The sequence below is a fragment of the Oreochromis aureus genome, linkage group 10 (genome assembly GCF_013358895.1).
Source record: "Oreochromis aureus strain Israel breed Guangdong linkage group 10, ZZ_aureus, whole genome shotgun sequence".
Lineage (NCBI taxonomy): Eukaryota > Metazoa > Chordata > Actinopteri > Cichliformes > Cichlidae > Oreochromis > Oreochromis aureus.
The window spans coordinates 2,618,259-2,631,785 of NC_052951.1; the positions used below are offsets into that span (position 1 = coordinate 2,618,259).

The window sequence follows — 13,527 nt, forward strand, 5'->3', positions numbered from 1 at the left end:
AGATTTACACCAGTGTGACAGTGTGTGCACACTGACCAATTGCTGCGGACTGCATGGATCTGACACATTACACGCTACTGTTATTTCAAAGCCTCAGTGAGCCGGAGTACATGACAGCCAGGCCTGCAGAGAATCTGTCAACCGCCGGCAACAAGTGTCCCCCCGAGAGCTGCCCCGCAGACCCCTGGCAGGAGATGTCTATCCCTTTGGCCAGCTTTCCACCCATCCCTTCTGCTGGTCACCTGTGCCAGCATGCCCGTCATCGAGTCCCTGACCCGGCTCTTCTCCCATTACGTTCCCTTCAGCCTGACCTCACACCCTCGGTGATATATAAAGATTTGCTCTCTAAAGGAGAGCTAGAAATGAGACACTGTCCCGCCACTGATCCCACTGCTGCATCCTCATATGCACATAAAGATGGTGATGGTGGAGAGGGTGAGGGCCAGTTTCAGGGGGAAGGTGACCTAACACCTTAGGCCCAGAGAGCTTGTCTAAGACGGAAAGATTTTCCATGTTGTTGGGCTGAGCGCTGAGATCGAGACGCAGTTGAGAGCCATTACAGAAACAGCTGTAATCAGACCTGCTGTGGGTGGAAGAATATTTTCGCTGCAGCTCTCTGTTAGTAAATGGCTTCATTATGACTCAGGAGAGAGGAGCCCGAGCACATTCTGTCAACTAAGAGAGTTTCAGTGCAGTGCCGATGGATGCTAGCAAAGGTAGGAGACGGGACAGAGAGCGTTTCCGCACCTTTCTGCTCCTTTCTGTCACTCGTGTGTTTTCCTCCTCCCATTTGCCGCTTGTACGCTTGTCATACTGTAAACATGTGTAAGTGCTTATTGGCTGTGGTCTGGCAGCTGATCTTCTATGGCTTTGCATCTGTCAGAAGAGCTCAGAACATTCATTGGCTTATGAAGCCCAATTACCCGAGATTGCTACCATTTCACAGAGGATCACAGTCACAGACGGCCTTTCTCAGAAGAGGAGTCGGGGTTTTATGTCTCGGTTAACCACACGCACCGTGCACCATGACTCTGCTGCGCATACGCACACACGCAGTCGCACTATTTATATTTATATACGCACTTGGCTTCTCATCTCATGCTTTGGCTTCCCGTCTTGTAATACAAAATTCATAAACTAAATGAGACAGCCATGAAATATAGATGTTCAGAGAGGCGGCTTAACAACTCCCCCCACCTCCCACTGCTTGTGGCCTTTTGCTCAATCACAGCTTGTTAAAGCAGCAGTTTGTGTTACTGTGAGGTGATATCAGCACGCTGTGGTATTCTCACTGAAAGATTACACATGTCACGCTCTCACAGCCAGAATAGTTGCCCCGCTCACCCCAAACCTCCCCCCAGCCACCAGCTTTATTTCTGTTTAGTTTCCCACTCCCCTTCGCCTGCCACCCCTGGGAGTCTAGGACTAATAAAACAGCTCCAGTCCTAGACCCTCCACAGGGCGAGATGTCCAAGCGTTGCAACCCGACACCCCTCGCAGCTCTGGCTTTAGAGAGCTGCTGACATGACAGAGAATCCTGGAGAGCCAGCAGGGGAGCATTCATCATTGTCAGCCCACAGAGCCCTAAACACCCATCTGGGGAATGTCCAATACGCATACATGTGCACGGTGAGCCCCCCCTTGCTGAGAGGTGCCTCGAAACTCTGGAGACGCAAAGAGGCATCACTGAGTGTGATGTTACCGCTCTTAAAGCAGCTAATGCTGTTAAAGTCTTTAGAGCTGAAGAAGGGAGGGATAAGGAGCTAATAGACTGGAGATTCTCTGGAGGCTTTAGCTGTGAGATCAGGGGGAAAGCTTGCCCGGCGAAGGTTACTGCCACTGGGTTTCAGCTTCTCTGGAACTAATATCGTGAGGCCAAAGTCTCGAGTCTTCTGACCAACATCGTATTTAGAAATATTTGGTCAGAATAATGGAAACACCCACTTCCACCCAGTAAAACTTAAAGCCTCTGTAGAGGTGACGGTTGATTGATGGGGATAATCCTGTGCACAGCTCAAGTCGCTGAACTGGTCGTCAGCTGTCTGGATCATCTTTATTTGTTCTACATTTGTATAATTTGCAAATCTGGAAGATAATTTGCATAATTTGCCTTCCTTGGAATAGGTCCTTACATGATCTGCGCTTGGTGTGTGCCTTCTCCAGTGCTCACGAGCACTACAGAGGAGGACTGAAACATGAGGGATCCGTTGTATACAGCGCTTTGAGTACTCTGGGAGAGTAGAGAAGTGCTATATAAGAATCTGTCCTTTTACCATTCCCTCACATCTCTTTTGCTAATATATCCTCCATGCTGTTCTGTTGGGAAAAGATGGACTTTCCTGCTAATGTGAAGCAAGTTTTGTATTAATTGAAGGGCTGGATTGCAGTGAGCCCGTACGTCATAAAGCTGCAGAGGCATGAAAAGAAAGGAGCCCTTTGCTGTGGACTGAGTGTGCGAGCTCTGACAGAAACTGGTGGCCTGCTGTTTATTGTTCTCTTCTGTGTGGGAGCGAGATCTGTTAAAGATGTCTGCCATTAATGCGACTGCAGGCTTCATTAAGAACAAATAAACAGAAACCGGTCCCTCACCGAGGAGCTCTTTGGGGAACATATGCTGTCTAAAGCACTCCCGAGGTCAGAGCGCTGTCAACACTTGCTGCTCAATTACAACTCTAATTTTGTTGTTAAACAAAATATGGAGAAAGGAGAGGAGCAAGTGTCAGGGAGTAAATGGTTCCATGCTAAGACCTGAGGATGAAAAACAGGAGTGGGAATGTTTTCTGTTGTCTGGAAGCCCAGCTCTGCACAGGGAGAGATCCTGATTATAACTAATGTTTACTGAGGCATACCAATGAGCGGCAGAGTTTTCAGTGAGGGCCACAAATTCTTGTTCATGGCTGTGTGTGCACTTTAATTGATTGAAGTTGAGCAAACGGCCTCTCTCTGTTTGTTTATGTGAGGCAGGATGATGCTTTCAGACGACGCTGCGTGAAGGATAGCACATAGCCTTCTCTCAGCAATGCTTTGAATCTAGCCTCAGTAGCTCTATAGCAAATTAACCAGTTTCTTCTGATTGCCTGATGCAGAGCACAAGTGTCTCAGCTGCAGTGCGCTAACTCTGCAACAGCTTTGATTCTGCTGATTTTTGCACACAAGAGTGTTGAAGCGGTGACAGTGGAGCATCAGAAGTCTCTGGGCGGTCCACGTTCGCCTTTCATAGTTTTTTAATGCTTTGCTTTTGCAGCCTGTCGATGTACCGTAGTGCTCCATATACAGCGAGGTCCAGCCTACATCTCCTGGACTGGCAGTCAAAACGATTTAATTAAACATTAGTTACACAATAATATGTCATGAAACAATTTAATGATAGTTGCCGTGTTGGTTGGTTGATCCAGACTGTTTCCCTTAAACTTGCTACAGATATTAACGGCCTTTTTCTAATGATCTTCTCTTCACTTCACCACTGAATTGATATTTTAGGCTTTTGGCAGGCACTTCAACATTAGATAGATTGACATAAAGAATATTTATGGTGTCGGGTGGATTACAGTGATTTCGGATGATTGTTTATGAAAGTTGTCAAAATTTTAGTCCCGTCAGTCTTAGTTTTTCTTTATTTTAGTGCTACTTAAAAATATTCGTCATACCAGCATACCTGCTCAATGCCAGTATGTAGGTATGGTGACATCAGCCTTTAGCTGCCACTCATGGGCAGGTTCACCACGGTTCCTCCACGGTTCCTCCGTTTGTGGATGATGGCTCTCACAGCGGTTCACTGGACTGCTAAAGTTCGAGAAATGGCTTTGTAACATTTTCTAGACTGACTGTGTTTCTTATTTGTTGTTGGGCTTATTTAAATCATAGCCTGATGTGTTGCTTCTTCAGCTCTTTCAGCCTACTTCACTTTGTCAGGTTCTATTTAAGTGCTTTCTTGGTTGAACAGGCCGGGGTTTGGCTGGTGAAATTGAACTCAGCTGTCCAAAAAATGTGGTTAATCGCTGTTAGTTGATGTGGGAGCAGTTACTTTTTCAAGTGGGACTAGATAGGTTTGGATAGCTTCCCCCCCCCTAATAAATTAAACCATCATTTAAAAACATGATTATATATTTACCTGGGTTATCTTTGTCTAATGTTACATTTTTTTAATGGTCTGAAACATCAGCAGTATGTGCCTCTCCTCTGACAGTAACAGTTACAACAAGGCCTCGATACAGGACAAACTCACAGTCACTGCCGGAGGTTACCTGCTGTTGCATCATCTGCTGTCATGTTAGTATCTAATGTGCAGCAGTGTGTCCCTGCAGACCCCCCCTCTGCTGTTACCACCTGTTTCCTAGATGTTCTCAACATTTGCCGTGACTGTGACCCACCTCATGCAAACGGTTTGTGATGACTGTTGTTTAACAAGTTTATTGCAACTGGTGCTGTACTTAGTCAGAAATCAACCAAAGCAGGGATTTCTACAGCTAGAAAAAACTTAGTTACAGTTTAGAGTTTTCTGTGACATTTCTTAAACTTTCTTTACATTATCTACAAACTGCACTAGTTTCTTTGTAGATAATGAGTTTTCAAAGTGAGTTTTAAGGATTTTGATAATGATAAATAATTCTGTAGATTATACTTCTTATTGTATTCTTATCGTTCTCATTGGCCTGTATCTGTTACTGTAGAATCTACTGTACAATATAAAGCACCGTGAGGCGACCGTTGTTGTGATTTGGCGCTATATAAATAAAGTTGAATTGAATTGAATAAGACCATCAACGCTGTCGTCCTCTGCTAGCATAGCACAGCAGGTTCAGGTCTCTCTGAATTTCACCTCTGCTCTCTACATAACTGTACGCACAGCGGTCACGGCTCAGCTGCCAGTCCCGTGGCTCCTGCTATGTGTCAGGTTGTTGGTTTTGTGTGATTGGAGCCATGAGATCCCTGGCAGGTTGAAATCCCATAAACGAGTATGAGGGTTTAGAATGTATCTAGGGGCTATTTTGAGGAGGGTGAGACGGAAGGGGTGACGGCAACGAACAGAAGCCTGGGATGTCACGGAGGTCTCTACAGACATCAATTTGTCAGGATGCCTCCCGACCTGGGTGTAGCCTGTCACTCGCACATGAAAGAGACAGATCTGCTTTGGCTGGAGTTGGACATAAGTGTATTTTTCAGAAGGACAGGTGCTGACCTGCCAGTTGCACTTTTAAACTGTGATGTTGTTGCCACTTGTTGTTAAACACTTCCATGCACCAGGCTGTATCCAGCGATGACATTGAAATATAATATGCTAAATTAATCCCCTTATGTACTGCAGTAATGACCTGACACTATATTAAACTACCTAATGTTGTGCAGCTCTCTTTGCCAGGCCTGCTGTCACTCCCTCTGTGGATCATTGCGCTGCAGTAGATTGGTTTCTCTCTCTGCACCAAACCAAACACCTTCCTGAAGGACTATGACCCAACCAATACAGCGCTCTATTAAGCAACGTGATATTAGGATTGCATTAAAACTGTACGGCAGAACATTTACAGCCGAGGTGAGATGAAAAGCAGAGCAGTGCAACTGAACTTCTGCTTCTAATAACACTTAAAGGGGCCACAGGCTCCTGATCCATGCTCGTCATGTTGTCTCTTGTGTCTTAATGTTGGTACAGTATATTCAGTTCACCCAAATCACTGCTGTAATCTAATCGATGCGAGGCAGCATGTCATTTTAAGCAGGTAGATGGATAGAAATCAGAAGTGGTGCTGTGCAGCTAAAGCTCTGTGAACAATAGAAGCTGGCTCTTCCCTGGATAATGACTTATCCCTCTAAGTCTCTCATTGCGACTCCTGACAGCTGCACCTAATGAATGGCTTTCCTCCACACACACACAGACACACACAGCTCTTCGATGCCCCCTGTACCTCTTGAATCCAGCCTTTGGCTCGCCCGCTAAACAACGCACTCACAGGCTTCAGTTTTTACTTGCGCCTACAAGTGCAACATGCTGCTTAAAAAACTGCAATAGTGAGAAAACAGCAGGGCTCTACATTTTCAGAGCCCCAAGTGGGAATTGCACTTATTTGTTTCCAGGGATGAAGAAGACTGACAAATGAACCCTCGCGGGAGGGAAGCTGGCATATTCTCTTTTTCTCTTCTTCCTGCCTCACACGGCCCTAGAGTGTTCATTATGACCAGAATAGACACCTTCTTTTTAGCGTGTTAGCACATTCTCAAAACAAGCCTTGGACCTCAGGGACCCAGAGGTGCAACAGGAGACTTGAGAATTGGGAATTTCTTCTCTCCCTGCCTGCTGTGGTGAAGCTGTTTGCCAGCAGCAGTCTCTCTTGACTGGTAATAGCATCTGTAAGTGGAGAAGATTGACATAGATTAGGGTGATGGATATAAGGGCTGCTGGGCTTTCTTCATTGATGCACATGAGGGTAGATTGGAGATGTCTTAATGTGGAAACGGCACACAGGAGCGGTTGGCTAGCTTTGAAGACACCTCCCTCTGTTTTTGGGACATTTTTCTTTTTCTGGACTGCGTTAAATTCAATTCAATTCAATTTTATTTATATAGCGCCAAATCACAACAGAAGTCGCCTCAAGGTGCTTTATATTGTACAGTAGATCGCACAATAATACATACAGAGAACAACCCAACAATCATATGACCCCCTATGAGCAAGCACTTTGGCGACAGTGGGAAGGAAAAACTCCCTTTTAACAGGAAGAAACCTCCGGCAGAACCAGGCTCAGGGAGGGGCGGGGCCATCTGCCACGATTGGTTGGGGTGAAAGAAGGAAAACAGGATAAAGACATGCTGTGGAAGAGAGACAGAGATTAATAACAGATATGATTCGATGCAGAGAGGTCTATTAACACATAGTGAGTGAGAAAGGTGACTGGAAGGAAAAACTCAATGCATCATGGGAATCCCGGCAGCCTACGTCTATTGCAGCATAACTAAGGGAGGATTCAGGGTCACCTGGTCCAGCCCTAACTATATGCTTTAGCAAAAAGGAAAGTTTGAAGCCTAATCTTGAAAGTAGAGCTAGTGACAGTTAAAGACACAGAGACCATTTTAAAACAACACAAACACACTCGCCAACCTTGCAAAGTGTCCTTTTGTCTCCTGACAGGCTGGCAGATGTCCTGGTAAGCTCTTCCGTGTAGAGCAGGAGTCAATAGCCGTTATTTTGGATCTCGATTGTGATCTTGCACCAGAATGGACCTCCCCTGACCTTATCTGTAATATTACGTGCACCTGGGGCTGCTAATACCTCGCTTAGCATTTCAGTGCTGAATGTTAGAGCTCTGTTAGCTCAGCCTGCTCCCATTGGAGTGTCTCAGGGGAGTAGTGTCAGGGAGATGGAAGCCACCAGTGACAGGCGGCTGCTCTGCAGTGCGGGTTGCTGCCTCAGCCCAGGGGAACTGGTTCCCATCTACACCTCTTTGGCAGGTAAAGGATTTAGCTGCTTCACCAAGGGGGAGGAGGAGCCCTTGCCCCAGCTCTAAACTCCCCTGAGGCCCAGAGAGAGAGCTAATTACAGTTTACGTATGCACTGTCATCTCCCATGAGCCTCTCTGCCTCTGGAGGAGTCAAGCTGATGGCTGATGTCTGAGCACTTTGTTCTGTAGGAGGAGGTCCCTGCAGAGAAATACCCCGGACAGAGCTTATTATCCTTTTTTTTAAAGTTCAGCATTGCACAGCGCTTATTCATTCTTTAGATGCAGTCACATTTTGGACTAATGGAGTCCAAACAGGCTGTTTAAATGACACGTAAGTGCTGTTGCTTAGCAATTACTGAAAGTCCGTAAAATGATTTCTCATCATGTCAGATGGCTATCACACTACATGCAAAGTTGAATTCATTCCCTGAAATGTTTTTACCCCACACAGTGCTCTTTTTATGCATATCATCAGTTGAGCTAGTTTGCATGTGGTAAAGAACATGCGCCAGTGTTTCCAGAGGAGATTAGCACAACTGCACGTCCTATTTGAATAAGCTAATTTTTCAACTGTAGAACAGATGAAAAGGTGAACGGCAACAGAAACCTGATAAACGGCAAAAACTATGCACACACATCTGCACGCTGTTACTAACACTCAGCTCCGGTTTGCTTCTGGTATGGAACAGATCAGTTTGTGCAAGGTGCATGGAAAAGTGCCTCATTAAAAATGTAATGTGGCCTACAAGCGAAAGCACAGAAAACGAGAATGCTCTTAAAATGAAGGTCTTGAGTACAATGCACTACTGGTTCATTCTGAACGAGCACAACACGTTTTGGTTTGTGTAGTTTTCCCCCTGGACACGGTGTTAAAGGGTGCAGTGGTGTTTGTGCTGGCAGATCTGCAGAGCCTAAGGAAGGTGTGTCAGTATGAGGAGGAAGGAGGAAAAACTGTGTCAGTTTGTGGAGCTGTCAGCTGAAAAGCTCGCACACCAAACATGACAAAGGAGATGTCACTAACAAGGACAGGAGCTGACAACATGCCGAGTGCTCACACTCACAGCTCACTCACTTTAGTGTCTGCAGTCGGTGGCTGTGGCTCTGCAGGTACAGCAGGTCGTGTGTTATTTGGAAGGTCAGTGCTTCAATCTCTGGTTCCTCGAGTCCACATCAAGATATCGTTGGGCAAGCATGTTAAAGTTACATCATCGACACATTCATTGTGGCACATCACAGTTAATCTGCGCGTTTTATCTGTTTTTAACACTTTTTTTGTTTTGTGCAGTTCCAGATTTTGGCATCGATGTGCTCTCCACCAATGGCAGCCAGGAGCCTCACGGCCCAGGCCTCCTCAAGGTGTCAGGCCTAGAACGCAGTCAAGAGAGGAGCCAGGAGAGTTGCAGAGACACCCAGCTGCCTGTACCCAGCACCCCCAATCCGCCTTTGTCCCCCCCAACCCTCCCCGTGTCACTGCCCCAACCCCAACCCCAGCCATCCATCCCCCACACCCTGTCCCCTCTTCGAACCCAGCCAAACGGGCCCACTCAGCCTTTAAACCACCTGCCCCCACGCTCAGAGGCTCTTCCCAGGCCTCAGTCACCCGCAGCCCTGCCTCTTGCCCAGGGCCAAGAGCCCTCACCAACCCCCCCTCCCCGGCACCAGCACCAGCCTGAAGTGCTATCCCACCCGAGGCCTCCACCTACACCTAGCCTTCACCCACACCCACCATCTCCCGCCCTTCCGAACCACCACTCTCACCAACAGCACCCCATCCAGTCAGGGTCTCACCGGCCCCCATCGCGCTGCCACCCCCGACCCCTTTCTGCCTACAACAGCCTCAGCCTCAACGGCCACAGGTAAGCTGATGTCAGACAGCCTCAAAGTGCCTGGGAAAAAAACCTCCACACACCCACAGCTCTCATGTTCTCACATGCGCTGATGCAGAAAATTCATGCAGAGCTGTTCAGGCAACACCTCCATATTCACACACACTTGAAAATTCAAGAATATCTCTTGAGCTGGAAGTGCATATACGGCCCGATCAGTATGTAAATTGCCATCAGGAAGAGCTTTAAGTCCCCCAGCCAAATTGTAGCACTGATTATTAACAGCAGAATAAAAGGGCCACACTGCACCCTGAGTGCTGGGCTTTTTTTTAATCCACCCACACATCTGAGCTCTGCATGGTCTCCTAATAGTTTGGTGTAACCTTGAATCAGCACCATATTGTTCATGTTTCGTGGATTTAAGGATGTTTTGGATGAAAACAGAAGGAAAATTGGCTCCGCAGAAATGTTCTTAATTTAAAAGGATCTTCTGTGTATTCAAATATATGTAGTTTATATCATTGAAAACAACAGCAGCTAAACGTACTCTGTTGTATCAGTTGAGAAGCACCGAACCCTGTGAGCCTCTCCATTAATGTTAGACCTTGAGATACCTCCTTCAGAACCCACTCAGTCCCAACAACAGCTCTGCCTAGCGGGCTCTCAGGACTTGGCTTTCTCTGCCTGACTCTGCGCCAGCCCTGCCAGTCTGCCAGCGTGCCAACAGGGCCTGGCACCCGCTGTGAATAATCGCGGCTGGGGCCCACAGCGACGAGCGAACGCTGCAAATGAGCTTTTAGGCTTAGTGCGTGGAGCTGTGGAGACGCTAGCTCCGTGACTGCCCCGGGGGGAAACCCACACACACTACAAAAGACTGTTTGCTCACACACGCCCTCTCTCCCTCTCATCCCATTTCCGATGCACATGTTCTGTACCTGGCTCTGGAGGAAGTGCCTTAGCAGAAGCTGTTCAAAGACAGATGCTCGTTCTGTTATGTTTGCCAGCAGTGGTTTATTTGCATCCGAGGGTGCTGCGAACGCGGGGTTTTCGCAGATCGTGTTTGCCCTGGATTCTGTGAAGCACGAGAGAGAGACGGGGAGGCATTTGTAAATGGAAGGCAGCTGAGGCGTGAAAACGGCGTGCTAGGAATTGAACGTCAGGAGCAGATGGAGACGAGGGGATGTGGAGGAACAAGTGTTAATTTTGACTGATCACGCCTGGCTTAACCACTTATCTGCCTTTTTCTCTCTCTCCCTCTGTCTTAATCTTTACAGCAGTAGCAGGAGCAGCACCCCAGGCACCAAGCCCCACGGACCCCCTACGCCCTCCCTGCACCTCCCCCACCACCCACCGCCTCCTCCGGCGGCCGCGGCAGCCTCCACCTTTCCCTTGGCCTTGCCCGCTAACCAGAGTAACCCCCACAGCTTCCCGTCTGCCTTGCAGTCGTCTCCACACCCACACCACCCCAATATGTTTGCTCCTCCAGCAGCCTTGCCTCCACCGCCACCACTGACGTCTAGCACCCTGCCAGTACCCGGACATCCTGCTGCTGGGAGTGCCTACTCAGGTAAACAGCACAAGCAGCTCACGGACGTCTCCACATCGCCCCCCAGTGGTTTGACAGAGGACTGCACATTTGGCTGCAAAAGCAATCAGCAGGCTCTTATTTAAACCAGTTGTTGCTGGGAAGTTTGAGACACATGACAAGTACATAATGAATGATGGACGCAGAGCGGCATTTCATTTTAAAGCATTCGATACGCAGAGATGCAAACGCTGCCCCGGTAATTATTTAAAGAAACAAGCAACCACATCCAAGATGATCCACATGCACTTCATGCCGTCGCTTTGTGTGTTTATAGTTGTGTGGACAGTTCAAGTTCACGCTCTCGGTCTGCACACATTACAAGAGCGATCACAGACCCTGTGCACATTTCTGCGCGGTGCTGTCAAGCTAAATGTCAGGGTCAGTCCGGGGAAGAAGACGAGGGGCGGGGGGAGGGCGCCTCTAGCAACATTCCCAGAACGTCCATTTTCACCTGGAACGGCAATCATGTGCAACAAATCAATTTGGTCAATACGGGACGGAGCGAGCTGGATTTTTTCCAAAGATACTAATGAAATTTTTATGAAGAGAAAATTCCAGCGCCGCTCCCAGCCCAATAAAGCCTGAAACGAATGCAGAAAATATTGTAGCGAGCCACTGTGGAATAGGAAGGATAAGGTTACTCTGGAGGAGATATAATCTCTCAAGCCAGGTTTTGTTGAATTTAGAAGAAAAGCCAATGATTACTCGAAATCCATTCTTCACAAAGGTTATTAGAAAAAACCGAGCGGCGCTCTCAGAGGGCTCGAGTGTATCAAATCGCCACATTTTGACAGTTCCAGCAGTCAGACTGTTCTAATCATGTCGAGCTTCACTTCAAGTGAAAATGACACGCTGGTAATCACAACCATTTCCTGCTTGTTTCCTTTTTTGACAGCTTGGCTTCTTATTTTGATGACATACAGAGCTCTCACACGGGAGCGCGAGGTCCTCCAGGGGTCTGCGTGTGACCTACAGCTGGACGGCCTGCAGGGGGTCTTAATTAAAGAGAAATGTATTTAAGTTCTTAGATGAGGGTTATTTGACAGAGTCTGCGGCTCTAATTGCTAATAGCGCTCTGCTGTCCTAATGCTCCGCCCTCTTCTCTACAGAGCAAGACCTTCTGCGCCAAGAGCTCAACACCCGTTTCCTGGCGTCCCAGAGCGCCGACCGCGGTGCCTCGCTCGGCCCCCCGCCGTACCTGCGCACTGAGTTCCACCAGCATCAGCACCAGCATCAGCACCAACACACCCACCAGCACACCCACCAGCACACCTTCACGCCCTTCCCACACGCCATCATGCCCACCCCAGCACCGCCCATGGTGCGTACCCCTGCCAGAAATGTGAGGATAAGTAGAACACACCTGTGTTGGGTTGGGGCGGTGGGCGGGGGGGTCTATGTTCTCGTAATGACTTTTACATGTGCGCAGCGGTGGGCGGCTATGGCACCAAAAAGTGTTTTCGCGTTGCGGTTTGGGACAGCAAAGACTTCGTATTTGATTTTTTAAATACTCAGCCTGACATGTGTGAGAGCGGCACGCCGTGGGGACCTGCGGGTTTCTGTGGCGGCCGTTCAACGATGACCGTGCGCGTCCGTCCACGCCACAGCGATGCCTTTATTCTCCCACAAAGCCTTTCTAGTGTTTTCTCTGGCATACGCTGAGACTCCAGACTTGAACGCTGTTATTTTCTAAATTGGCAATAACTTGCCCTGGAGCATGTTAACTTCAGAGGCAGCTTTCAGAACATAATACACTTAATTCATTCTGATTTTAATGACATCATTTGGTCCCATTTGGGGGTTTTCATTACTGGCAAATGTATTGCATTAAGAGCCGCGCAGTTTGGGAGAGAACCACAGGCAATGGGTGCCTGAACCTAAAACTCTCACAAACACATACGCATTTGTAACTGCCTGACCCACAGAGGTTTCGCCTGGCTCTGATGATACCTCAAAGGCAGCATAGCGAGGCCTCTGACAGCTAATGAGGCCATAAAAAGGCTCTTTATGGCTGCAGTGTTTAGTCTTGACTGTGGAAATGTTCGCCCTGAGCCTGCGCCGCACCACTAAAAGCCAACCAAATGAGAGCCAGCTCATGCTAGTTTACAAGGTCTTCAGATGATCAGGAAACGGGGGAGGATGAAAACATTGTGGCGTGGGGAGTGGTTGAACTTGGATCCCGCTCGGTAGACATCTTAGATCTTAAATCATATTTCCAGTTTTAAATGCAGTTTGTGATGTTTTTTTGTGTGTTGGCCTGAAACAAAAGAGGCCAATCCTAGGTTGTCATCTCTTGTCGACATCTTTGTACTTAGCTCTGTTTCATTTCTCCTACAGTTTGACAAATATCCAACAAAAGTCGACCCCTTCTACAGACACAGTGTGAGTTTCTCTACTGCGTACTGGCTTCCAGCTTCAGAGCCATTTGTTGCTTGGCCATTTTGCCATTTCAGCCCATGCACCGTGCTGTTTTGTGTGTGGCTTTCATTCATCTGCTTCCTAACGGCTACTGCTCCATGTCATCCTTCGGCCGTAGCTAATGATGTGATTAATGTTAAATCCTGGAGTTTAACATTTACTGTGTGCATGTGATGATAAACACAGTTGCTATGTTACCTCTCTGTCTCGCTTATTTCCTTTTTTCCAGTCACCAGCAGTGGCGTCCTCAAAATTATTATTCAAT

At 47.7% G+C, this 13,527-nt stretch overlaps 1 protein-coding gene across 15 annotated transcripts in view; it reads left to right on the forward strand.

Annotated features, from left to right (window-relative positions):
• auts2a (activator of transcription and developmental regulator AUTS2 a) overlaps positions 1 to 13,527 on the forward strand; it is a 316,198-nt gene that overhangs the window by 293,576 nt on the left and 9,095 nt on the right. For 10 of the 15 annotated variants that reach the window (XM_039618431.1, XM_039618433.1, XM_039618432.1 and 7 more), the window contains 4 exons: positions 8,716 to 9,286; positions 10,531 to 10,823; positions 11,954 to 12,186; positions 13,182 to 13,226. In XM_039618431.1, coding sequence (XP_039474365.1) covers positions 8,716 to 9,286; positions 10,531 to 10,823; positions 11,954 to 12,186; positions 13,182 to 13,226 — 1,142 coding nt within the window. Of the gene's footprint in view, positions 1 to 507; positions 717 to 8,715; positions 9,287 to 10,530; positions 10,824 to 11,953; positions 12,187 to 13,181; positions 13,227 to 13,527 lie in introns of those variants that run through there. The other 5 variants (XM_039618436.1, XM_039618446.1, XM_039618444.1 and 2 more) reach the window with 4 other exon arrangements.